The 25,508-nt window shown below is 45.8% G+C and overlaps 1 protein-coding gene across 2 annotated transcripts in view; it reads right to left on the bottom strand.

Moving 5' to 3' along the window:
* The window catches only part of RBM6 (RNA binding motif protein 6), a 56,236-nt gene that overhangs the window by 10,531 nt on the left and 20,197 nt on the right, over positions 1–25,508 (bottom strand). Inside the window, exons 6-12 of one of the 2 annotated variants that reach the window (XM_071755588.1) lie at positions 24,711–24,784; positions 5,685–5,759; positions 4,122–4,182; positions 2,958–3,029; positions 1,624–1,875; positions 1,002–1,162; positions 141–238 (exon numbers count right to left, since the gene is read on the bottom strand). In XM_071755588.1, the coding sequence (XP_071611689.1) occupies positions 141–238; positions 1,002–1,162; positions 1,624–1,875; positions 2,958–3,029; positions 4,122–4,182; positions 5,685–5,759; positions 24,711–24,784 (793 nt within the window). The remainder of the gene's footprint in view (positions 1–140; positions 239–1,001; positions 1,163–1,623; positions 1,876–2,957; positions 3,030–4,121; positions 4,183–5,684; positions 5,760–24,710; positions 24,785–25,508) is intronic. The other variant, XM_071755589.1, reaches the window with a different exon arrangement.

The raw sequence follows: 25,508 nt of genomic DNA, 5'->3' as shown, positions 1-25,508 counted from the left end.
CCCCTCCAACAAATTTCTAGGCTGTAGGAACATCTGTGCTAATTGCATGTGCCAACCTTTAGGCACCTGGTCTGACAACACAGCTCCAGCCCCACAGCACATCACACAAAGGACAACCCTACTGCCTCATCTGTCCATACCTTCTCCTCCCTGTAGCAAGATTCACTTCCACTGTACGACCATCAATGCAGATAGGGGGATCCAGATTCTGTAGTATCTTTAGCAACCTCAGTGCCTCCTGTAAAAGAGAAGGAGAATTTCCCAGACATGAGAAGAAAATATAAGCCCGTTTCCCAAATCCAGGCTGCCTGAAAGGAAGGTTTTGTGCTTACATGATGACCAGAGTAGGATAGGAAACACAACACTTTAGTCCAAATATTAGTGATGTGGTACTACTTAGGTATTCAGGATGCGGCAAAAAGGACAAATGCATTGTTAGGTTCTCTGCTTGTCCTAGAAGTGTTTTCAGCCACCAGCTGGGGACTATATTCTCTTAAGGCTGCTCAACAATACAGCTCTGTGGCTGCTGTTCTCCCAAAGAACCGTGGTGAACACCCTCTGGACCAATGCCAAGCATGGCTATGGAGTCTGGAAGCCACCCAGAACCAGAAAATGTGAACACTGCAACTGGGACTGTTTATTAATTAAGATTCTTCCTTTCTGCATACAGAAACCATGTTTCTGTATGAATTCTGCAGAATTCAAGTTCTCTGCAAACAAAGTATCTGTGCAAAAAGTGTTCATGTTTAGGAGGAACACATTGAGGCAAGAAACTCACTTAGCATTCCAGCTGGTGACAATTAACAATCTTTAGCTCCTAAGGCAAAAGAGCAACAGCTGTCTCAGATATTCCTGGGACCCAGCCAGATAAGTGGAAGAGAGGACTCAGTCCAGGACAGCCCCCTCACAAGTACAGCTATTTCTTGTATTCCTGTAGTTTCTCTAATTTGCAGGCTATAGATACCAACAGGGGGAGCACGTGAAAGGGGGAAACTACTCACAGCATGTGAATCCAGTTCAATGAAGCCATAGGTCTGCCCCATCCGGCCAGCCTTGTTCTTCATGATGCGCACGCTGGACGTGGAGAGCCGCACGTAGGGGGCCAGGAGCCCCACGATCACTTCCGGGGGGGTGAACCGAGTAATGCGCTTCAGCATGATTGCTGAGAAGCACAACGAGGGAGGTGGCCCGGGAAAGAAAAATGTAATTCAGATTTAAGTTTATTGTAACAGCACAGCTAACACCAAACCCACACAAAGCTACAGGAAGTTGAGCCTGGAAGCCATAACTTTTTTTATCTCCGCTGGGTAAGATGCTCAGAGTACTGCCTCCAAACTTTTCTCCCCAGAAAACAGAGCAGAAAATAGGCCCTTCCTCAATGGAGCTCAGCCCAGGGTAACTCTTAGACTGAGAGACTGTTGCTGCTGGACTGGCTGCACCACCCTGAAGCCAGCTTGCCCTGAATTAACTTTCCAAAAGGCAAGTCACCAGCACCTTTGGAGCTGCACATGCCATGGTTTGCACAACACAGAAACAGCCTCCAGAGGTTTTAGTGAAATGCTGCCCTTTCTGCAGATGGAGTTCAAGCAAGAGGAATGCAAAATTGAGCCCTGTATCACTCACTTCTGCTTCCTCCACCATCCTGTGGTGGGGCTTCCTCCACTTCTCTCTGAGAAGGCAGCTCCTGGTGCCGGTCCATATCCCTTCTCTTCTCCTGCAAGGGCCGCCGCTCTCCCCCTTCATCTCTCTTCCTTGGCTCCTCTTCCTGAGGCTGGCACTCCAGCTGTGGAGCAGGAACTGAGGGCTGGAGTGTTTGCTTTGGAGATCCAGGTTGTCCTGATAACTCCTGCTCAGGCTTTTCAAGCTTTGTCTCTGCTATTAGAGGGAGATGGACTGGTTTCACATATGGTGTTGCAGCAACTATTTTTCTTCTGCTATTTTCTGGCCACTGTGCCCCTTAGAAAAGGCCTTTGGATATTTTGTCTTAACACTCTGCAGATACAAGGTGTGTAAAGGACAAGCTAGGAACTACTGTTCATCTTTCCACTGCTTTGTTTCAAGTCAGGCTCCTGTACCTGACCTCTCCTTCCAGAGATGAGAGCCTTTCTGGCCTCCTTTCAGGACTGGCTCCTGCCTGGGCAAACACAAATCAGGGATGGGTTTGGGTATGTTCCTACCACATCCCACAACCTACACGGCAGTGATACCCTTATTATGCCTTGAGGTATTCTTCAATACCCACAGCTGAGCAATGCCAACCAGTAACTGTCATCACCCTTTCTCTACTCTGTAGGAAAACTGGGTTCAAACCCCTGTGATCAGTGAATTAAAAGCTTTGTAACACAATCCCTGATTTTATCAGGTACCTACTTACCATGGAAAAAGCAGATACTACTGGAAATACCCTGCCCCCAGCCTACCTGTGCAATACAGAGAAGATAAATCTCATCAAGTTTCAGTGCTTGAGGGCCTCTGAAACATGTGGCTTTACTTCAAAAGAAATCCCTACCTGAGCTTCTAAAAATGCTGGAAAGGCAAGCCAAAGCTGTGGAGCTGCGAAGTCAGACATCACCAGCCCTGTGCCTGCTGATGAAGCCTCCTCCCACAAATAAAGGAGAGTGCAAGACCTGGCACAACAAAGCTTCCCTCTTTAATGTCCCCCAGAGCACCTCCCTGCTCTTGTTCTGTCTGGGCAGCAGGGCAGAACACACGACCACTTTGTACATCAGTGTTGGGCAGGCTGCAGGCTGACTTGCTCGGCTGTCAGTACAGCCCACGCTGGGCAGGCCCCTGCTGATTTGCCTGCAGTATACAGAGTTTTGGCCACACTTCATGAGCAGAACCTCATGGCAGGCTGGCACAGGAAACCAGCCTGCACGTGCAGCTGAGAACACTCCCTGTGCCAAATCACACAGATGGTAGCACAACCCTGGAGGTGGGCAGAGCAGTTCTCTTACTGAATTCTTGCTCAGCTGATGTGTCCTCGCCTCCCTCAGAACTGCCTCGGGACTCAGGGCCTGCTCTGCTCCCTGTAAGAGAGGCACATTAAAGTCTATTTCAAGACCATCAGTCACAGTGCATGCCAGAACTCATGCAAAGCTGCAGTAATGACAGCATATGCCTAGAGAGCTGCTTCGTTTCACCCAGCAATTAAAGGACAGTCAGAGAGAGGTTACCTTATTACACATTTTCACAAGCAACAAAAGCAGGTCAGTGAGAAGCATGCACCACAATCTGTCTTCACAGCATCTTGAAGGCTGTATTTAATTTGCTCCTCAGCAGCGTTACTGCAGCCCACAGCTGTGCTGGGCCAGCTCTGTGAATTCTGCCTTCAGAACACTGACAGAGGAGCCACAGCACAAAGAAAGCAGAACCACAGGAACAGTGCTTCAGAAAACATCTCTGCATCAGCAGTTGTTTCAAGGCCCTTGTGCCTGGGGTATGCAGGTAAGAAAGGCAAAACATCATAGGTCTGCCCAGAGATAGAGTCAAAGCTGCCTGGAACTTCCAGGTGCCTGGAACACCTGCTCATCCTGAAGAAATCAGTTCTTCAAGGGAGAGTATTTTGGCTCCCATGCCATCCCACTTCAAAAAGCAGAGGTGCTGTTGGGATGAGCAGAAGCTCCTAGAAAGGAGCAGAACTTGTTTCCATGAACTTCCTACAGTTAGCAAGGTGAGTTCAATGATTCAAGTCCTGGCTTCACCCCTACTCTGAGACCCCCAAAAGAATAACCCTACAAACATGCAGCCACATGTCCCAAGAAAGGTAGGTTGAGGGGAAGCCAGCTCACCTACAGCCAGCAGTACCTGTTCATGGGCTGGAGGACACAAAACCTATAATGCCATGGAGGAAGGACAATGCTAGAGCAATAGGAAGGAAAGGCTTTGTGCAGTCAGACACCCCTCCACCAAGCCTCACAAGAGCAGAGAACCTGGTAGCAACACATCCACATGTAACCTCGAGTGGGAAATGGGAAACGGGTCTAAAAGAATCAGAACTAATGACCCTCCTACACAGTGCTCAGCTAGTCCACCAAGAGAAGGGAAGCCAGAAGAGAAACTTACTTGTCAGGGCAGATGAAACTTTTAACCGAGCAAGCACAAGGACCAGATATACTCACCATCTCTTGGGAGCTTGCAATAGGAGCAGGAAGATCTGTAGCCCACAGTACACACCTTACACTGCAACAGAAGGTGGACAGCATGAGGTGGTCATGTTTGGAAGGCAGTGGATACAACCTATTCCAGAATGCCAGACTTTGCAATGCTTTCAGAAAATAACAGCCCAGGAAAAGTTACAGCAAGAGCTTGAGAGACAGGTTGGAATGGAAGGGAATTGCTCACAGGGCTCACCACTGGACTGCCTTGCTCACAACTTCTGAGCACCGACTTGCTCACACCATGGAGGTACTTCACTAGCCCTTGAGATGGGACACTCACTCCCTCAAGTGACACTGGGTCAAAAAGCTCCATGTTAGGCCCCATACTGCTAGCCACTGTGTTGTTTCAAAATATCCAAAGTTACCTATGTATTCTCTAACCTCAACCCACCCCTAAAGCAGTGACAAAGTCCTTATCTGAGCTGAATGGTAGATAGGGATGTAATTTGCTGCCTGGGGAGAGTCCAGGAGGCAGAGCTGTACAGGACCCAGAGCCACCACAGAAGCAGCCAAGTGCCCCATCTTCACAGCTCCCATTTTTTTTTTTTCCCTCTGACTGAAGCTCTGCAAATTCTCTGGGACACAAGGAAGCTCTTTCAGGCATTGCTGTACACAGCAACAGTAGGGACACATACTCCAGCTACTCCTCACTGCACTGAGAGCTGCTGTGAAACCCCTACCTGAAACTTCTGTCTCTGCTTGATCCCTGGAGCATTGAAAGGACAGATGATGCTCCAAACAACAGCTCTGCTGGCAACTGGAGTGCATGCAACTAGCTGAGGGGCTTTGGTGCCCAATGTGATCCAATGGCCAATGTGGGAATCTAACCAGAACTGGTCCCTTCCTGCCCTGCTGCAACCCCTTGGTGTACATTTGGTGGGAATGGAGGACAACAGCCCTGACCTTCCCTCAGCACCCCTCCCCTGCCTTCTGCAGTCCAAAGTGCCTGTTCTGGGAGTACCATAGGAACAAACCTGACCCTTAGGCCACTGTGCCTCCCCAGAAATGGGCCTAGCTGTCCTAATTGCCTGGACTTGGACTCATTTCCATGCTGCACTTATTACGCTCAAATCCAGACCCCAGGATCCTGTGTGAAACAGAAGGGTGGCTTGCACTGCTATGCTGGTGAAAGCTCTGGTCACCTGGACACCAAAGGCTGTACCACTTGTGGACCAGAGTGCAAGCCTGCTGTATTCCTGTTGGCAGAATCACTGCCTCATGTTGGTTTTTACAGAGAGAAGATCCACACACTGTTTTCCCTGCAGGTAAAAAGGTAAACACTGCAGAGGGACAAAATTGCTCTGTGCATAAAACACTCGGTACCTGTACGAAAGCAACGTGAACTCATAGGTACAAAAGCCAAGGTAAGGAAAGCCATGGAAATTTACAAGAGGCAGGAGTTTCAGGACAGGTATTACTCTTAAGGATCCATAGGGAATGAGCAAATACCTAAAGCTTCTCTGCTGCCACTGCCAGGAGAGCCAGCAGGGGAAGCACAACACAGCTCTCTGATCGCAGACTTACACGTTTGCAGCGCCAAAACTCTGGGCACGGAGTGTACTCGAGGGTCACTTCTTTGCCTCCGATGGAAAGAGTTCCCTGTGGAGACAAGGGGGTAAATGACAAATGTGCCCAGTGCAGGCAGGTTACTCAGAGGCAACGAAAAGGGGTTAAAGCTCTGGTTCCTAAAGGTTTTGCAAGTGAAACAGGGTGAAAAAAGGGGGAGAAAGTCTCCTGGTTCAGTTAGTTGGAGCTTTGCCAAGGAGGTGGAAGGGAAACTGCCCCTGCTCTAGCACTACAAAGCTGGGTGTTAGCTCCAGAGGAACTAGGCAGAAGAGGATCTGCCACTTCCCCAGAGGAGCAGTGACAGAATAAGCAGAGTATGAGATGGAAACTGCTGTAACCTGCTTGTCCATATGCTGGAAAGGGGCAGCTGGACAGCCTCCTTCACACCAGCCACCACCAGGCTGAGCTCAAGGCAGGTCCTTGAGGAGTAATATGAGGAAAAGTGCCACTGAGGTGAGAGAATTTTCATGCTCAGGTTAGTCTTCATATCATGAAACCAAAGATGCCAGCATGGCAGCTTGGCCACTGGCCCCACAGCCAGCAGAGCCACCTCTCTGCAGCTGGCCTTGGTGGGGCTGGCCTCCAGTGCCAGCACAGCAGAGGAGCTCCACTGCCTACCAAGATCCACTGCTTTCAGCTCCATGCATGGTGCTTTGGAGAGATTTCAGAAGCCCAGCAAATTTACCAGCTTTGCGGAAATGCAGATGATTTAAGGGTGAAATGAAGTCACAGGAGCAAGCTCCCCAGCTCCTGCCTGGAGCAGCCCATAAAAGCAATGAGCAGCAAGGGTTCCTGGTGGCTCTCATCTGCCCTCGAAAATGGACCATGCCTGAGCATGCAGGATGCAGGCTGAGCTGCAAATGCATGGAGCCACAAGACATCTCATGTCACTGGAGGCACTGCCAGACCACGCACTCTGTATTTCCCAGTACCACAATATGAGACTTTGTGACAATAATGAGACTCTGACCCAGGTCTCCAAAGCCCCAGGAGACGGGGGGGCTGAATGGTGCAGACAGATGTCAGGGAGCTGTACATGGCTCCAAGCTATTCTGAGGGGCTCTGGTAAGCCAGAAGCTTCCCAGGTACCCCCAGAGCAAACCATGAACATGAGAAAACAGGTTTCCAGAGTTATTATTCAGAAGTCACGATACACCCATGCGTACATAAATTGCTGTGCAGAATGTGAGGGAGATGCTAGGGAGTATGTAAAGTAGGAGGCAAGAGTTCATGGCAGGGAATCACTCAGCAGCAGTACAACAACAATCCTTTAACCATCCACAAAAAAATGCAGCAGAAAGGAGACCGAAGACACTGCCCTGCAAGGTCAGGTTTCACCACCTCCCCTCTATACAACCTGGGCAATTATGGATCAAGGATGTCCTTTCCCACTGGGTCTAAATGCCTTAAACACTTTAAGTGCTGCTTTTCAGGCAGGATTTGCCTTTGCCTGAAAGCTGAGCTTTTCCTAGCTCTTGCTGAGGGCTGGCATGTGCTCAGTGCTGCAACCTCAACCACAAGGACTGTCCTTGGAGGACTGTTCACAGAGTGGACAATCACCTACCTTACATGTCCTGGAGAAGGTTTATACCTTCTTTAAGGCATGTGAGAAAACACAAGTGAGAAAGAGAGGGAAATGGAAAGCAAGGTTGTCCCACTGGTCCCTCTAAGGTAGACATGCTCCCTCTTCCAAGCAGTCCACCCATCACTTCACAAATTCAAGAGACTGGCAGTGCCAGAAGAGCAGGCTAGAAATGCCAGAGTCTGCCTGGACACACTCAGCAGATGCAGGGAGAGAAGGCAGGGTGCACATCCTCAGGAGCAGAGCTGCAGCTCCGTGGGGCCAGCAGGCACCTGCAGCCCTGCCAGTGAGCTCGGGAAAGAAGGACAACTAGGTCTGAGGACATTTCCTGTGGTAATCATATAGCTTCATCCTCCTACCAGCCATTGAGGATAAAGCTTTCCAGAAAGCTTTAGGATTATTTTTGGGTTTATGGAAAATGGTTTTTAAGTGCATGTGGCGCTGGTCTCTACTGCAAATTCAGTTCTCAGAGACTGCAGAAAGTGTCACTTGCATAATTACTTCCTAATTTCCTTAACACCATGCTGATTGCCTGCACACTTTTCCACCAAGCCCTCTCTTACTGATTTCTTCTTGATAAAGTAATTTTCAAGGTTGCAATCATCATTTAACACACAAAAATAAGTCCGTCATTTAGGACACACATTGTCAGGATTTAGAGACTTTAAATTCCGCACTCCTCCATTCAGTTACAAAATTCCAATACCAAATATTTTCAGAACCTTTATTTCCTTTAGTCACTGTCACTGCTTACTCTTTTTCATCTACATCTTCTTCCTCTTCTCTGCAAAATGTTTGGGACAATACTCTAATTTTCAGGTCACTGCTTTCAATTGAGCAGATTTTTGTGAAATCACAAAGACTTTTGAGACTTTCCAGAAACAGTGCTAGAGGAAAAAAAAAAGGTAAGCCCGAGGTATGCTACAGGTACTGTCTGGTACCCAGGTCGTACCAATCTCTTCCCTAGTCAGGCATTTTATCCTGGACCTCTCTCACTGACTCACCTGCACCATGTCTGTTAATTCTCCTTAGGGATTTTCAACAGCTCGTGTTCTGAGCAGCTTGGCCTTTTCTTTCTAAGTCCATATGCTACAGAAATGTCTCTCTGGTCCTCCCAGTCAGGAACCTCCCCCTCACAACCAGCAGTAAACACACAGTTGACTCACCAGTGAAGGGTTTAAAAGGCAGCACAGCTCTGCAGTACTAGAACAAGCTCTCAGCCATGGAAATGCCCAGATTTCTAAGGGCACGAGCAGATTCTACTGTTTTTTCTGGATTTCCAGATTCATTAAAACAGAGCAGCAGGACTTTACTGCTGGAAGCACTGACTTATGCTACTGTTTGATACCTTTCAAACACAGTTATACATGGGTTTTTTTGCTTAGAGGTCTGTTGGAGATGCAATGCTGGATTCCAGTCTAAGTGATACAATTCAGTACAAGCCACTTCAGCTAAAGCTCCTAAAAATCTGCATCATCTGGAATAATAGCCAATGGCATAGTAAATATTACTATGTAGTAAATATTACTGTCAGCAGACTCTGGTCGACTGAGCAATCCCATCACAAGGTGGTTCAAGAGAGCAATGCCATGGAATTATAAAGGCTGTTTGCAGAAAGCACACACAGCAATGAGCAATGCCCCCAAGTCCCTCCTTGAGCAGGGGCAAACCCCACAAGAACAGGTTACTTTAACTTACTGTACTTGGAACAGGCTGCCCAGAGAAGCTGTGGCTGCCTCGTCCCTGGAAGTGTTCAAAGCCAGGTAGGACAGGGCTTGGAACAGCTTGGTCTAGTGGAAGGTGGCCCTGCCTATGCCAGGGGGATGAAACCAGTTGATCTTTAAGGTCCCTTCCAACCCAAACCATTCTATGACTCTATGAGTAAGAAAGGAAAAGAAAAAGGGAAAATCCCTTACCTGTGCTATCTACAGTTGCTGAAAGCCTTCCAAAAGCACACTGGAGACTGCATGTCAGCTGGGCAGAAGGCTTTGGCAATGAAACTCCAGGTTTTCTGGAACAGTTTGTCACCAAAGGCAGCTGCACCAGGAGCATGAGAAGAATATCTAACAAGACTAAGTGGTAAACATAACCCTGACTATATGACAAAAACCAGACCTTACTCCTAGCACATGTAGTGTCCACTCATGAGGGTGGTTCTAAATCATCTCCAGCTTAACCTCTTTGCAATTGTACTGCTTTACCAAGGATGGAACTCACCTCCTGCTCTGAGCAGAGCACAGCTGTCTCATGTGGGCAGAAGTTATCTGTGCAACTGAGTAGAGCAGGTCCATGAGACAGCTCGCTCTGACCACGCTCCCTAGGGCAGCAAGGCCTGACACAAGTCACCCCCTTCAGCTGCTTGTCTGTCAATTAGCATCTACAGTTGGCATGCTGTATTTTTCATGCTTGTTGACAGCCTTCTAATGATGATGACTGGGGGTTGAGGAGGGGGAGAACTTGCCAAAAAAAGAATCTCTACGCTCTCCAAGACTGACATGACAGAAGAGTACAAATCATCAGTGTCAAAGTTTTTGCTAACTGTTTCTCTGAAAAAAAATTAAGGCATCAAAGAGTGACCTAGAAAATTTGAAACATGGAGAACTTTCAGAGCAAGGTACTCTCCCTCAAATCAAACCAGGCTTCTGCTTTAATAGAATATGGACAAACACTGGAAATCTCACTTTGGAGCCTCTTAACAATGACCTAAGGAGCAATGGATGTAGAAACCTGGGGTGCTGTGGATTGCTGTGGAGGATTTGTGCTCCAGCTCATCCAGTGGGATGGTAAGCACATGCCACCACCCCTGGTCACAAGAAAGGCCATGGGTACCTCCATGGGATAGCAGCTGTCAAGTCTCAGCTTTACAGACCACACACATGGAGTGGCACAGGTCATCTTTGGAACAGAACCAAGCTTTGGCTCTGAAGCCCTCAAATAAGCCAAAGTTTTCTCCTTGACTACAACCACAGAACAGCAACCAAGCGAGAGCAGAAGGTGCCTGCACCACAAGTGAACCATATTCAGATCTCCTCCAGCTGCTGGCTCATGCACAAAACCAAACACTGCTTCAGCTAATTATTTCCTTACATTGTTTGTAGCTTGATTAAATGGAAAATACCTGTGCCATGAACTGAAAGGTTCTGGTACCCTTCTTGCTGAGTAATAACCAAGTCAGAAGACTTACATGGTTCCGCATGTTAAAAATTAACAGAAAATAGCATTTGCAAACAGATATAAAATTGCATGCAAAGATTATGACAAAAGAACACTTATGGGAAGCACAAGGCAGTCACATTAAAATACCAGAATTAACCTTGTTTACATGATGTTAATTCAGCCCTCTTACGCATATTGACTATAATTAGGATGGTTATTCAAAAAATCATTATACGTACATTATTTAAAAATTATTTAAACTGATTCATGACTAGTGTTTATTGCCTGGGGGAGGCTCAGCTAGTACCCTAGGAGGCAGCCTGAGCATGTAGAGGGTGCCCACCTCAGGGTATTTTCCATTCGTGGTCTCCAAAGGCACTGGGCAGCACAGCACAAGGAGATAAGTGGCTGACAGCATAAGTCGGGTTAATTAAATGTTCCAGAAAATCAGAATGCTTTTAGGTTCTTCTCCTATTATAAATGTAAATTTAACAACTCCAACTCCATTGCAATGGAAATGTGATTGCATCCTGTTTCGCTGGCAAGGTCTCATCTCTGTACAGAGGCTGGAGGGAAGCTGGCAAGGAGAGCACCAGGCTCTTTCCCGTACGGTATTCATCCTTGGAGAAAGCAGGATGATGGGGGCAACACCAAAGCTCCCTCTATCCACACATCCCCAGCTGCCCATGGAATTCAGAAGGCAGCAGCTCCCAGGGATGGAGCACAGGGATAATACGGTGACACCTAGGAGGATGAAAGACCAGCTGGATATATTGCAAAACAAGATTGTCTCAGCCACAGAAACTGGCTTCTCATCCCATTTTTTGCATATGCTGAAGTTTTGCTCTCAGAAACTCTTGGCAGCTGCTGTATGAGGGACTCAACTCTACAGAGCAACAGGCAGTACATCTGCTTACCTCTGACAAAAAGCAGATGAGAAGAGCTGTAAACCCACAAACCACAATCCATCTGTAATTAAACATTTAGAAAACAGTGTGACATGGAGAGATGAAGAAAGGAGAGAAATACAGCCTGCGGCAGGGTACTGCAGCAATCTGGCATTTCCTACAAGAACAGTAACTAGAAGCAAACTCCTAGGGTAGTGGGACCTACCCCAAGCCTCTCAGCCCCCTTCTCCAGCTCCCTAACCATTTGCAGCTCAGAGGCTTCTTTTTATTGACCTGGTCTACCAGTGTCCAACATTCCCCTGCTGAGCAGCAGACAGCCAAGGCAGAAGATTCAAGATATGCAGGGGAAAAGGATGGTCCAACAAATGGTGGATCCCTGGGAAAGGGTTACACCACCACGTGGAACCAAACAACCTGGTTGTCACAGGTCTCTGTCAAGACTGAAAAATAAAATCAATCTTGCACAAGAATTAGTGCACAAATGTTAGTGGTCACTTGGACAGGAGGATGTTTTGCTCCTGAGTGTCAGCAATGCCTGGAGCTCAAAAGCACATAAATCACTTTCAACCATCTAGCAGAGGCACTCGTCTCACCAGTGACCTGACACTAACCAACCAGAATGGCATGGTCAGTCCAGGGCTCATGATCTCCAAGGTCAGACAAGACCTGAGACTGAGAGGCCAAAGATGTCATCATCAGTCCTGGATTACCAGAACATAATTTCAGACACATCACTGATGGGCATGTTAAACAAAATTGGCACTAACAAAGGAGGATAACTTTAAGAGTTCTAAAGATGTAGTACCTAAATACACATGAAGATGCTACACAAGGATTATTTTATCCCAGATGGCACTCAGTGCCTCTTTTTCAAACTCCTGCTATACAAAACACATTTCCCACTTGCACTGGGACCATCCACTGTGACACACAAGTTTCCCTTTCTACTTACTCCCAGATAGCCCTCCTCAGGCCTCCTTGTCTACCTGGTTATCCAGGCCATTTGTCCTTCAGCAGAAGGTGCCAGTCTGCATCTTTTAAGTACCTTATTTCCACAGACACCTCATCTAGCCTGCTGAGACACCTCCAGTTCTCTTCCTACGATTTCTCAGTTCCCTGGATACCAGCCATACTCTTTTTAAGCAAGTCCCAGTATCTTTCTACAACTCATCTCCCCCCCCACTGACATCCTTTTCACAAATACGAACAGAAATTGCTTCTCAGGCTATGCCAGCTCTCCACATTTTATTGCCTGAATTCTGAAGTCTAATTCATTTCCAAGTTAGGACTCTCAAAGTGCTTATCTTTTAAACACAGCTTTTGCTGCACTTGTCAGCACACTCAGCCCTGCTTTGAGAACACCACCAAAAAAGCTGGTACAGGCAAGCTCCCAGCTGAGGCTCCAGGAAGGATAACAGCGACGTGTCGCATCTTGAGAAGACACCATGTGCCTTGGACTACACAAGTTCTAGGGACAGCTTTGGGTGGCTGGTGATATGAATGGTTTCTGCATTGCACCTCTTAAGGAGATTTCATCATATCTGAAGCTTTCTTTGATCCAGAGACGCAATGTGCACCATTCACCCAGCAATGAAAGTCCTCTATCTCCCAGTCCAGATAATTTTAACGCCCAGCTTCCCTCACTCCTCTGAAGAGGGCATCTTTGCAGATCAACCTTAAGGAAAAATGTGGAAATTTTAAAATTAAAGCCTTTCCTACTCAGTCTGAAATTGCTAGAGTTCAGATAGTGAGAGACACAGAGCATCAGGAGATAACACCTCCAAGGGAGACAAGTTCTGCACTCTGGTGTCACAGGTTGGGCTCCCATTGCACAGCTGAAGAAACAAATGGATGGTGAAGGACTTACCATGAGGTAAACTAAGAAGCTCATCCATTTCAAACAATTGTTCCCATGACCAAAAAAATACGAATCAAGTTGAATTATCTATTTGAAAAGTATAATTAAAACAATCAAAACTTAGAAGTAGTTAAATGCTTAGCATATTCACAGATGGCTCTAGAGAAGGGCCCACATTGCTCTGCCTCATCTATCTTCCTTTTCTGATTCATCATCATCTACTGCCTGGACACTGTGTTTGAACAACTGCTTCCAAGATTTGCTCCCAACACAGGGATTCCCCTTCTCCCTCCAAAATGTTGCTCTAGTGCCTGCACACATTTCTCCATACTTTATTATATGGCCACCTTCTTCCTCAAAAGTCATCTCATCCCATAGTGCTGTTAAACAATATAAAAATTAAGGACATTAGCACAATGCACTAATCAAACCCAGGACCTTCCTGTGCATTTCCCCCAGGAGTACTTTACAATCACCAATGGCCATAAGGAAGCTGGAAGAACAATGAGGAAAAGGTCCAGTTCCTAACTCAGATTTGAAGCACAATATTAAAGCACTACAGCACAACCCAGATGCAAAATCATGCTGGAAAAAAGTCAGGCTGGAAAGCTCTGTCTTAAAGGAGGAAATTTATTCCTAGACAATTCAGGCTGTTTGATTAAGCATTTAAAGAGCCCACACCCAAACAAGTGTGTCCTTTTGCTGGAGCCTGTAACACTGGGATTCCACACCGATTCCAATAAGGCTTGACCATGTGTGATGAGCAGAGTGCAGGATGATCTGTGCAGCAGCAAATGTTCACTCAGAACACATCAGCTGCAAACAGGGAAGAGAGCAGCCCCCAGGCTGCCCAGTGTGCCTCCAAACTCACTTCTGCACCCATGGGATTAAGCCCTCAGAGACTTTGCTGTTGATGCCTTCTCTGCAGCCTGTGCTCAGGCAAGCTCCCTACAGGACAGCCTCTCTGCTGAAAGGAGAAGACCCAAAAACCCTGGGAAAAAGAAGCAGCTCTGTGGATGCAAAGAGGGTTTTGTCCTTGGAGATACCATTTTTCAAAGTCCCAAAACCTCCAGTTAATGGCAAAATTAGATGCCTGATACTGACTGCCAAAGGGTAGGAGAAGGAAATCAGTTTCTCCTGCCAGCCTGGCTGCAATGTAAACCAAGTGGGTGTTGCAGCTCCACACAGGACCTGTCAGCTCCTCCTTTACAGGGACACTGAGGTGTGAGAGGTCCACCCAGGTGACTCTACTGCACACCATCCAGAGGTACATCCATATCCCTCCTTTCTGGCTGATTCCCAGAACTACTGAAGAAAGAGGCTTAGTACCTTGCCAGGGTTGCTAGAGGCAGAAGAACTGACTCTCCTATGTGGATAACCAGGCTCCAAGGCCTGAAGCTGATCTCAGCTCTCCAGGAAAGCCACAGAGGTGACTGCAGGAGAGCAGTTCCTACGATAACACTGACACAGAGGAAGGAAAAGAACACAATTGTGTTGTGCCCCATCTTGGCTGTACCCCTAAGGGACTGGGAAGAGGAAACAGCATGCAGACATCCTTAAACTTCAGGTAAGCAGCTCCATAGGGGGTGGCTCAGGTGCTGCCATTTGGACCTCTTGTAACATCCAGGGTGTATCAAACCAGGCAAGTGGTAGAGGACAAACACTGATCTCACATGGACCAGGCACAGAGGAACATGTTGTCAGGGGAGGAAAAACAAAACCAAAATAGCCTCAGCTCTCTTCTCCAACACTGGGAAGAATCAATCAGGCCTTTAAAAGCCTCAGTCTATAAACAGTGAAACACTTCAGTCATTGTATCATTAATGTGCAGCTTCACACCCTGAAACAGCTTCTTAGTGTGACTTCTCAACCTGGCTTTAAGTGTAAGAATACACACCTTAGGATTCTGAGGACTTAAAATAAGTTTCCCTGCTAATTCTGCTACTGAAACCCTTGTGGAAAAGTACATAAAATGCTTGCTTGGGCTTCCATTGCTATCTTGAATCATATCTGCTACATGAAGCCCATCTGAATATTGATGATTTCCTGCTAAGACATGGACTGTACCTCACAAAACCCAAGATTTCCCCTGCTCTCTATGAAAGCAGGAGAAAATTACTTTCCCCTTTCTATTCTAAAGAAGATATTTTCAGAGATTTAAATACTTAAATCTCATATTTACAGTTTCCCAGCTTTGACCCCATTACAAATGTAATTCATTGCATGACGCAGTTGATTTTATACTGCTGTCCTTTGAAGAATCTACTTTGGAAGCTGTTTGTTCATCCTGTGGAATACATGACTAACTGAACTTCTAGGTGGCCTGTAGTGATGGAGATGCAGGGGGACACTTGGGTGCAACATCCAGTCACTGCCAATGCATACACACAGTGCAATAGGGCAGGAAAACAAACCTTCAGGCAGAATGAATCAGACGCTTCAGTGCAACAAGTCAACCACACTTTGCATGGTTTCTGTCACTGCAGAAGCCAGAAGGAACTTTCAGCTTCCCTTCTGTGTGTCCTTAAACAACACAGCTTCAGGATTTTCCTCCCATTGCCCTTTTCTGGGAACAAGCATAGCCAAAGACAAGTGAGCAGGTCACACAGAGGTACTGAGGATTTCTCAGTTTCTGTCCCACTCACACATGCTGGGTTACACAGGTTTCCATGTACAATGCCAGAAAAAATTCTCCCTCTCTAGAATGAGAGAGGATGAGGGGAAGTTTGTGCCATGCCTCACAAGTGCAGAGGGCTGTTGTCTGCCAGCACCCTTGGTGCTCTTCCTTTTAACACAGTTTCTTGCCCTGCACTGATGTGGAATGACAGCAATGCTCCTGATCTCTGCTCCTATAGCACACAATGATCTCTGTAGGTATTAAAGCTTTAATAACAGTCTAGAAAGTGCCCTGTGGCTTGCAAGGGAATGGGGCGGATAATAACTTTGTGTCCTTCTGTGTTAAATACCTGCTTCCTTGTTGCCTGTGATTGATGGATAATGACACAACAGCTCATTGAGGCGTACCAGCCCCCGTCTTCCACTGAAACCATGCTTCATTTCTAGTCAAGAACATTAGCAGCCCAGTTACAGTGAAATGGAAACAGAAATTTCAGAAATAGAAAAATAAAAGTTGCTGTTTGCCATAGCTTTAATCTTGCAACTTTAAACTCGATACATCTGAATGTAACCTCTTCATTGCATGATTCTCAGAAACCCAGCAGGAAATAACAGTACTCTCATTGAATGTACCTCAGTGCAAGATACCCAGGCTTCCATGATTGACATTAAAAAGGTCCAACACAAATTCAACTGGGAAGAAAACAGATGAAAATCTGCATCTGAAGGGAATTCCAGCTCGCTCACACCATCTATCATAACCACAATTGTGCAAAACCAAAGTTTCTGCAGAAAAGCAGCCTGACCATTGCTCTTCCAAGAGAAGAAAGCAGTGCTTCTGCCTTCCTTAACCCCAGGAGTGTGCAGTTTGACTATTTTTTTTTCAGCTTCTAGATTCAACCTTTTACCTTCTAGTCACAGCAATCCACCACAAGGAGAGCACCAAGGAATGAAGAAAGCCACCACCACCAAGACAGCAGAAAAGCACCAGGAGCCAACAGTTCTGAAGCCGCAGCTAACAGGAACAACTCATCAGCTGAAAACTGCAACAGCATTTTGGTGTGTTCCCACTTATCAAAACAGCCCAGATGGAGCCTTAGTGCTATAATCTGGCTCGTGTGCTTGCAAAACATGTCTGGTGCTCCCCCAGAACATGTTCCCCCCCTTGGTTGCTGGGATTGGGCTGAGAAGGACTGCCCTCTCTCTTTCACAACAAGCAAACCATTATGGCAAAAAAACCTGATAGAAAATGGTCTTGCTCTGGGAAGGAAAGTTACAGTGTGCTCACTGAGATGCCTTTATTCACCTAAACTGAGCCCACCCAGACATTTCCCTCTCACTGCTCCTGTGTCCCCATTAAGTAACTTCAATCATATCACCAGCACTATCCACTTCCAAAAGTAGAGAGGGAATTTCTGAGAGTGCATCTGCAGCTGACAGTCACCAGCTTGCTTAAAGGACAACTTCAAAAGCATCAAAGCAAATTAGCGGCCTAAGTCCTACTTTCATATAGGAGCTCAATCAAGAATTTCACATCTTTATCCAAAATCACCTTCTGCCCATGTACAGAATTTGTCAATTGTAGCAGCACTCTATGCATCCTACATATCCTGATATACCCTGATCCTTTAAAGCACTTGGATGCTCCAATGATAAACACCTTCCAAATGGTTCACAAGAATATATTAAGAGTTTCCAACAGATCTTCTAAGAAAACCAAACCATCACGACTGTAAACACAATAAAAACCATACAATCTGTGAGTAAGAGCAGCTCAGTGGTAAAACTCTGGGCTCTCCATTTTAAAGAGCCCAGAAACTGCACCTATACACAGCATCTGTGACTAAGACTGTTATCCAGTGGTTCCATTAACAAGTTAGGAGAGGACCTGATAGATAAACAGAGTAGCACCAGTCCTGCATATGCATCCAAGGACCATTTCAAAACCTTTCTAGCTCCAGGCTGAATCTCACCTACAAATGAATTGAAAAGATGAGTGTGCCAGATGCCATGTCATTCAGGAAAACACTTCCAGTGTTGACAGTGACAGAAACAAAGCTGTTTCTGAGGTGTTGCTCTGCCAGAGAGTGTTCTACAACACAAACTTGAACCACTTTGAAGGGGCAGAAAGCAGACATATCTGTGCTACCGTTTGTGCTTCATATTCACAAGCAAAAATTTTCAGCTACTCCCACTGCTATGAGAGCTGTGCTGGGCCTGACCAAAGGTCCAGCTGCCCAGCAGTGGTTCCTCATGCTGAGCCACCAGTGCAGGGGGCATCCAGCCCCACACACATCTCCTCACTGCACAGCAGCATCTGGTACCCAACAGAACTGAGAGATGTGCTGCAAGTACTGGTATAGCACATCACAACATAGACCAGCCAGAGAGGGCCAGATGCTTATCTCTGCAACACTCCTGGTTATTTAAACAAACTTCAGGAAATCACAATTACTCCTTAATGATAGCCCACTCAATCTCCTGGCATTGTAAACAGAGCATCTATCCCAACAGAGGAATACTTGATTAACAAGGCATTAAGGAGGCAGAGGGAAAGAAGGGATATTTCAGAGATGTACCATCACACAGGTTTGTTAATGTCAACTGGCAAAAAAACCAACAAACTCATAACCAGAACATAAATGCCCAGGGGCCAGAGGCAGTGCAGTTTCATTTTGCAAGGGTAGGGAAGGATGCTTTACCTGGAACAACTTATTTATACAGCAGCCCAAGAGAGCTTCAGCACACAGAAAAGATAATTCTGCAATACAGTGATATTTCAGTCCTGACATAACCCTGCTGGGCCACACACCTCCAGCAGTGATCAGAGACACTACAGAAATCCTTCTTATGCATCTGCTGCCTGCTCCAAGCAGCTCACCCAGAAGCTGTCCCAAGACAATCCCATTACAGAGCAGCAGGTCAGCAGCAGCAACAACAAAGCACAAAATCCTCATCACGTGGGTAGGATGACGCTGAAGGAAAAAGGAGGACAGGATTTTAGAATAAGAGCAGGGAGGAAGAGGGACTCAGCAAGCTGAGATTACACAAATAAAGCAAGAAGATGCAGCTTCACAACTCTTCCAGTCAGAAGTGCATTTATTTTAAAATATGTTGGTTAGCCTGGTTTGCTTCCTGAGGTAAGGCAGGACAGGGATTTTGTAATTTGCCAAGAATTTGGTAGTTTTTTTATCTGGGCAGGACTAGAAAAAAAAAACCAACACCCCGATGAGCAGCTACCACTATCTGAGAAAGAGTGTGTGAATTCTTTGGCAGGAAAGATCTAAGAGGATTCACACGGCTTGAACAGGTGAGATGATGGAAGACATTTAGGTGGCAGAAGAGAAGGAGGTCCAGAGAAGTATTTTCAGCACAAGAATGTTTTGCCAGTAATGTTTTGCAACAAAAGGCACTCTACACAAGGAAAGCTCTCTGCAGCACACAGGGATTGAATCAGTCCTTCCAAACAGAAAAGCAAACAGTGCATTTGCCATAGTAAGATATGCACACATACACCCATGCACCCAGCCCTGTCACTGGTCACCACAGGCAGACCCCACTGCTTGCTCACAGCCAAGCCTCTGCCCAGCATGAGGAGCTTCCCACCACAGCCTTCCCTACGGATCTCAGAGGTTTACAACTCTGATTACATGATGGTACGATGCTGAGATTAGTGACACACAAGTGGTAATGTACAAATGATTGAATCAACATGTGATGTTGATCAAGCCTCAGTGATGTAAGCCCAGAGTGAGCTCATGACAAGGTCACACACTGAATCAGACACAAAAAACCCCTCAAATCAGCTCTGCTGCCTGGAAATCCACTCATCTGCTTACAAGGTAGCCTTTGGAGGAAACTTTCCATACGTTCGCTGGATGATAAAAATTCTGTATAAAACGTATACAAATTAAATATCCATAATGTCCACGTTTCCCATACCATGAGGATGTTTCTAGAAGAAACCCTGCCTAGGTATACAAGTCTTTTCCCTCTTTATACACACACTCAAAGTGGAAGGCTCCAAAAGGTGATTCTAGAAATCCACGTAGCCAAAGCAGGACAAGCATAACAGGGAGAAAGAAGACGTGTGCTAAGGACAAAACCTCAGCAAAATCCAAACCTAATATACAACAAGAAAAGCAGAAGATCATGTCAGCTGGTAATCTATGGAGGATGTATGAAAAGCAAGGCCATCTCCAGCATCCCAGCCTAACACACAAACAGATTTCCGTGTATTTGTGGACATGCTCAATTGTCACCATCATCCTCAACTGCAGGTTAAGGCTAAAGAGATGGGAGTTACACTGTCAACCAAGTAAATGATGGGCACCAGACAGCCTGTGAAAATTCACTTGAGGGGGGTGCCATTTTCCACTGCGGGGGCATTCTGCAGACACTAGAAGAAAATGCCAGACTCGACAACTCAGCATAGCCTGCCAAAAGGAAAACAATTATCTTTGATGTTTGGACACCCATTTTCTCTTACAGATTGCAACATACTCCTTGCACCACAAGCTTCAATAAATACTCCAAGGCTACATACAGGTCATCGGAGCAGAAGTATTCTCAGGATAACCACAAGCTCCTTCTCTATTTAACTGGGAAGGCACAGAAGTTGTGTCTGGTTACTGCAAGTGTTTTTAGGACAGAAAGCCCTAGGCTTTGCCTGCTTGTCAAAGCATCTTGTGGATTTTAACACCAACAGCTACAGTGAAAAGCCTGTGAAGCCTGATCTGCACCAGAGCTATGTTCACAGTAGATGTGGGAAAGCACTGCACTGAATGGGTATGAGGGGATGGGCTTGGGGCAGGAGAAATGTACAGCTGATGCTTCCAGTTGCATGGTGGTGGGATGTGCTCAAGGAAAGCACAAAATACCCCTCTCCAACAAGAAACAGGTAGAGAATGGAGATATTGCTGCCCTCAGCAAGCTGAATGAGAACTGCACAGCACAGCAAGGGATACCACTCTCCAAAACATGTTGGTCTTGGTGCAGGAAGGAGCAAGAGCAAGTCCTGGAATGAGTGCTTTAGCACATGCCTGAAGACCTCCATGATAATTTACCAAGTATTTCTTTTTAAAAGTCCATGCTATAGCTCTCCCATTTTTGCCCTCTTACTTAAGAAAACAGGAGGAAAGGACAACAAAGATGTCAGTTTGTAGCAACAAAAGCTAGGAAATAGCCATGCTGCCAGTGTTGCTAAGTTTGAGCCCTGAGAGGATTTGGAGACAACATTACCTAGTCAAGACAAATAGTTTGCTCCTAAGCTTAAGAAAAGCTTCTCTGCTTCTGTATGAATAACAACCAGCTCCAGACCTCAATTAAAACAGTAAAATATCCAAGCAGCAGAGACAGGACCTGTTCAATTCTCCTCCTTCACCTGCCTTTACAATCAATGACAGCACATGAAGGGTACTTCATTTCCCGCATTATTTTCTTGCCCCCAGTAACAAGCTTATTATGTGGTTTTCTTCAGCAGATGAACGCGAAGTGTAAGAGAGAATTCAGGTTTTCAAAGGGATTCCAGCACATATGGAGAACAAGAGCTGTGGGATCCATTCCCAAAGTTGCTTCCCAAGAGGCCAAAATGGTGCTCCAAAACAGGAACACTACTACACCAACCCTCAATGCACAGAAAACGCAGTACGAGAAATGCCACACCACACAACAACCTTTTAAAATGGGGATAAAGGAAGGGAAGATTATTTAGGGGAAACCATGTGTGGTGGCAAACAGAAAACCCATTTTCCATTCAAAATACCTGTGCCTCCCAAAAGAAAAAGCAGCTAAACACACACCGAAAAGAGGTCACCTCTCACAAAAGTCAATCAATAGCCAACTTGTAACAAAAGACCAACAGGAACATCACAACCATCAGGCTGCAACAAGGTTCTGGAAAACTCAACAGCCCATGGGCCCTACGAGTACAAAGAGCCTCCCAAAGACAGCGAGAGAGCTGGCCAGGCCCACTGCCCAACACCTCTGCACCAGCAGTAACAGTGACCCATCACATTTCACAGACATTAGGTGGGACTTTGAGCTGGAGTAAACTGCCAAATCAACAAAGCACAGCAATTAATAAGGGTATCTTCATCACTTTAGCTGTGGCAATTAATGCAAGTGGAATGAAAATCCCCTATAAAAATCAGGGCAGCACAGAAGATGGATGTTTCCTTATCATGATGTACTCAAGTAGAAAGCCCCTTCAAGTGGCAGCAATCACATACACACGCTAGACCTACAGGCAGTTGGACCTGGTAAATCTGTAGTGAATAAATTTGGGAATGATCTGAAGTAGTGGGTATTGGTCTGTGCTGAGTAAAATAAAAGGATTTCACAATGCAGGAATTCCACAAGGTAGGGATATAAACGACTGCTCCTCAGGCAGGGGCAGTTGAACTTTAGGCAGCATCAGGAAACATCATTTCTACAAAAGCTATTTATTCCCAGCCTACAGATGACTCAGAAAGAGGCAGGTTGACTAGCAAGGCCCTAGGATGTCACTGTGGGCTGACACTGTTTTGCTATTTATGCTCTCATAAGCAACGGAATTTGACAGGGATAGCTGATAAAACTTCCAAAAATAACTGAACTATCAAAGAACTTAAGTCTTAGCTAGCACAGGTTCTGGGTTTTGCAGCTTGTAAAAGTGCAGATTAATTCTCAGTGTAAGGAGATGATTTTACAGCTCTACCCTGGAAGATCTTAAAATGGAATATCTATTGAATAAGGACAACTGAATTGCATAACTCCCTTTCTAAAAATCTCTATTTGGCCTTCATTGAGAACTTAAAAGGTCAGCTGCCTTGCAGCAGGTCAGACACGAACCTTACTACTTCTCTGTCTCTTCTTTTTTTTTATTATTTACATAATTAGAAGCTTTTCTATTAGTTTTTTTTTTCATGCTCCATCAAGAGCAACATAGGGAAATTAACCTATGTGAGCCAAACCAGAGGTTACAACTCTCCTGACCAAATTCACACAGCTTGGGTTGAACCCAAGCCAAAACCCACATTTCCTGTGTCACTAATTACAAACTACTGAAGCCCTATTAAAACACAGTGAAGATTGACACCTGCAGTCTTTGGAGATGGTCCCCTCCAACCACTCCATCTTCTAAGGCTTCCAGGAAGGAAAACTGGAAGACTCCATCCCATCAGTTTTTAATGTGTAGCACACTCGGCTGGAACCATGACCCCATTGCTAGCAGGGCTCTGGCCCTGCCTGAATGTCTGAAGGGAAACACAATAAAAAAACTACAGCCTGAAGGTCCTCTGTAACTGCTTCTGTTAAGTCAATGTATGTGGCAGCTGAACCTCCTCCTGTGTCAGTGATTTACTGGGCACCTCCAGGCACTCAGTCCAGTTTAAGAACTGGTGCTCACAGGCCCTTTGCTGTAGCAATGAACCAAATCTAATCAAGTCAAGTACCTATGCATGGACATAGGGATGAAGGGGCAGAGCAGGCATCAACAACAGATAAAAGAGGAATTTCCTAAATTTCCAGGTATTTGGTAATGGCTCTTGCACAAGGAGACGTTATGTCACGTGAGAACTGGGGGGAGAATATGGTGAGGCATTTGGTTAAAAGGAGTGACATATATAGAGATTCCTCAGTAACAAAATAAACTGGGAACTGTAGCAACACTGAAGGGGAAATAAAAATTGTCACCAATGGTAAAAGTAATAACTAATTCTAGAGCCTTCTCTCTCTGCTCCCCACCACCACCCCAGCAGGAATGCGCCAGGCTCTTTTCCAGCAACAGAATTATTTCTGTAAAACACTTTTTTAAGTTGCAATACTTCTGTAACTGAAAATAGAGGCAAATGCGAATGCTTAGTGGGACCTTTGAAACCCCAGCTGTGAAGACTCATTAACTGTAAGTACATTTTCACAGATGCACCGCTCAGAATCTGACTCATGCCTCTCTTCCCATAACAGCCAGACTTGGGATTCAGGTAAACAGGCTTTAGATAATTGATATGGATTCTAACTCAGGCAAATTAGGAGGAAGAAGGCAGCAGAGAGGAGACTTAAGGGATGCAGTGAAGAAAAGGGGATCAATCATTTAGTGGTTTTTCTTGAGTGATCCATCACCTGCAGTTCCAAGGCACAGGGTGGGTGGTGCAAGATGGGAACCTATGTTTCACCTAACCAATTTTATGCTTTTTGCTCTTCTATAGAGGACAACAGCCCAAACCTCAAACACCAGTCAAGAGTAAAGGCTCCCTTTGGGTACTTATTCACTAGGGACTTCAGCCATTTTGCACTTTTAAGGGCTGGAAATGTTCAGATTTACCAGGCACAACTGCACGTAGGGTAGTCCTCCTGTTTGCAGCTCCAGCTTGCCAAAGGACAGGAGAGATATGGGGGAGATGCACAATGAAGGATCTCACCCACACACAAGGCATATAGAAAAATGGAGCATGCAAGTCACAGTTGACTCAGAGCTGCATACCAGAGGCTTCACCTACAGTCACATGTGTATGTGTGTGCACACACAGCCGGGGGAGGCATTTAATGCTGGCAGAGCTCTTTCCAACTGCATTTCAGTGTGAGTACAAAAGCATCAGGGCCAAAACCTGCATGAGGAGTCTGTCAGCTACCAGCCTCTGACTCTAGCCAGTGTGCTGACATATGCTGGGGAGGAGGGCAGACAGTTTGGTGCCCAGCAGCTCCTTCACACTGGCATTTCTAAGCCTTTTACAGGTTTCTGGAAACAACATTTAAACCACAGTGTTACGTATTATACAACAGATCTTCCTTTGAATGGTTCAAGAAAAACTCATTGGCTTTCCACCACCCCACCAAAAAAATTTTTTTTAAATCTTCTAGCAGCATTGACCGAAGTGTAAAGCAACCTGGTTGGCTTCCATGCATCCGATGGCCTCTTCCAAGAGTGAAAACTCCACGCAGACATAGCCATAGTCGTAACCTGGGGACAGCATTTAAATACAGACGGGAGTCATGTTAGTGCCTTGTCATAAAGAAAGCCACATTAAATATTCAATTTCCCTTTCCCTCCAATGACAAACCCTCTAACCACCACCCCTCTACTCCAGAATGAGAAGGAGAGAAATCAGGGACTAGCTGGATGATGATTAACTGTGCAGTTTATCATGAATGTTAATAGTACAGTGTTCCCACTTCCCCTTACACAACCGGTGACAGGCACACCCTTCCTCAGGGCAAGAAATAATTGCTCTGTGGGTTTTTTAAAGACATAGTGATTTTCCATTGCTAGTTTCATATTTAGTGCTACCTTGGAGGCACTGTTCTCCAAAGCAAGTGTTGATAAATCAGTTCCAAGTACCTTGCTGCAAATGTATTTTACAAGAACAGCCAGCATTTTAATTGGGCAATATTTCAGAAAAAAATAACATGATTCCTTTGCCTTCACTATTTTTCCTTCAACACCTGCTTACTTTTGCAGTCCAATCCCTCATATTATGAAAAAGTGCAGTGGAGCAGGAATGAGAACTCCAACTTTCTCATTTTGATATGGATGTTATTGCACATGTACCAAGAGGGTGAGGGAGCTTAAGTTTAGATGCAAAAACTTGGGGAGCTTTTATTCTTCTCACTCCTTGGAAAGCTCTCATCCCAATCAGTGGCAGAGGAGACCCACTGGTTCAACTCCAGTTCCCTGTGCTGGAACC

Source organism: Heliangelus exortis, chromosome 12 (assembly GCF_036169615.1).
Source record: "Heliangelus exortis chromosome 12, bHelExo1.hap1, whole genome shotgun sequence".
NCBI classification, from domain to species: domain Eukaryota; kingdom Metazoa; phylum Chordata; class Aves; order Apodiformes; family Trochilidae; genus Heliangelus; species Heliangelus exortis.
This window is presented reverse-complemented; position numbering and strand designations above follow the sequence as displayed.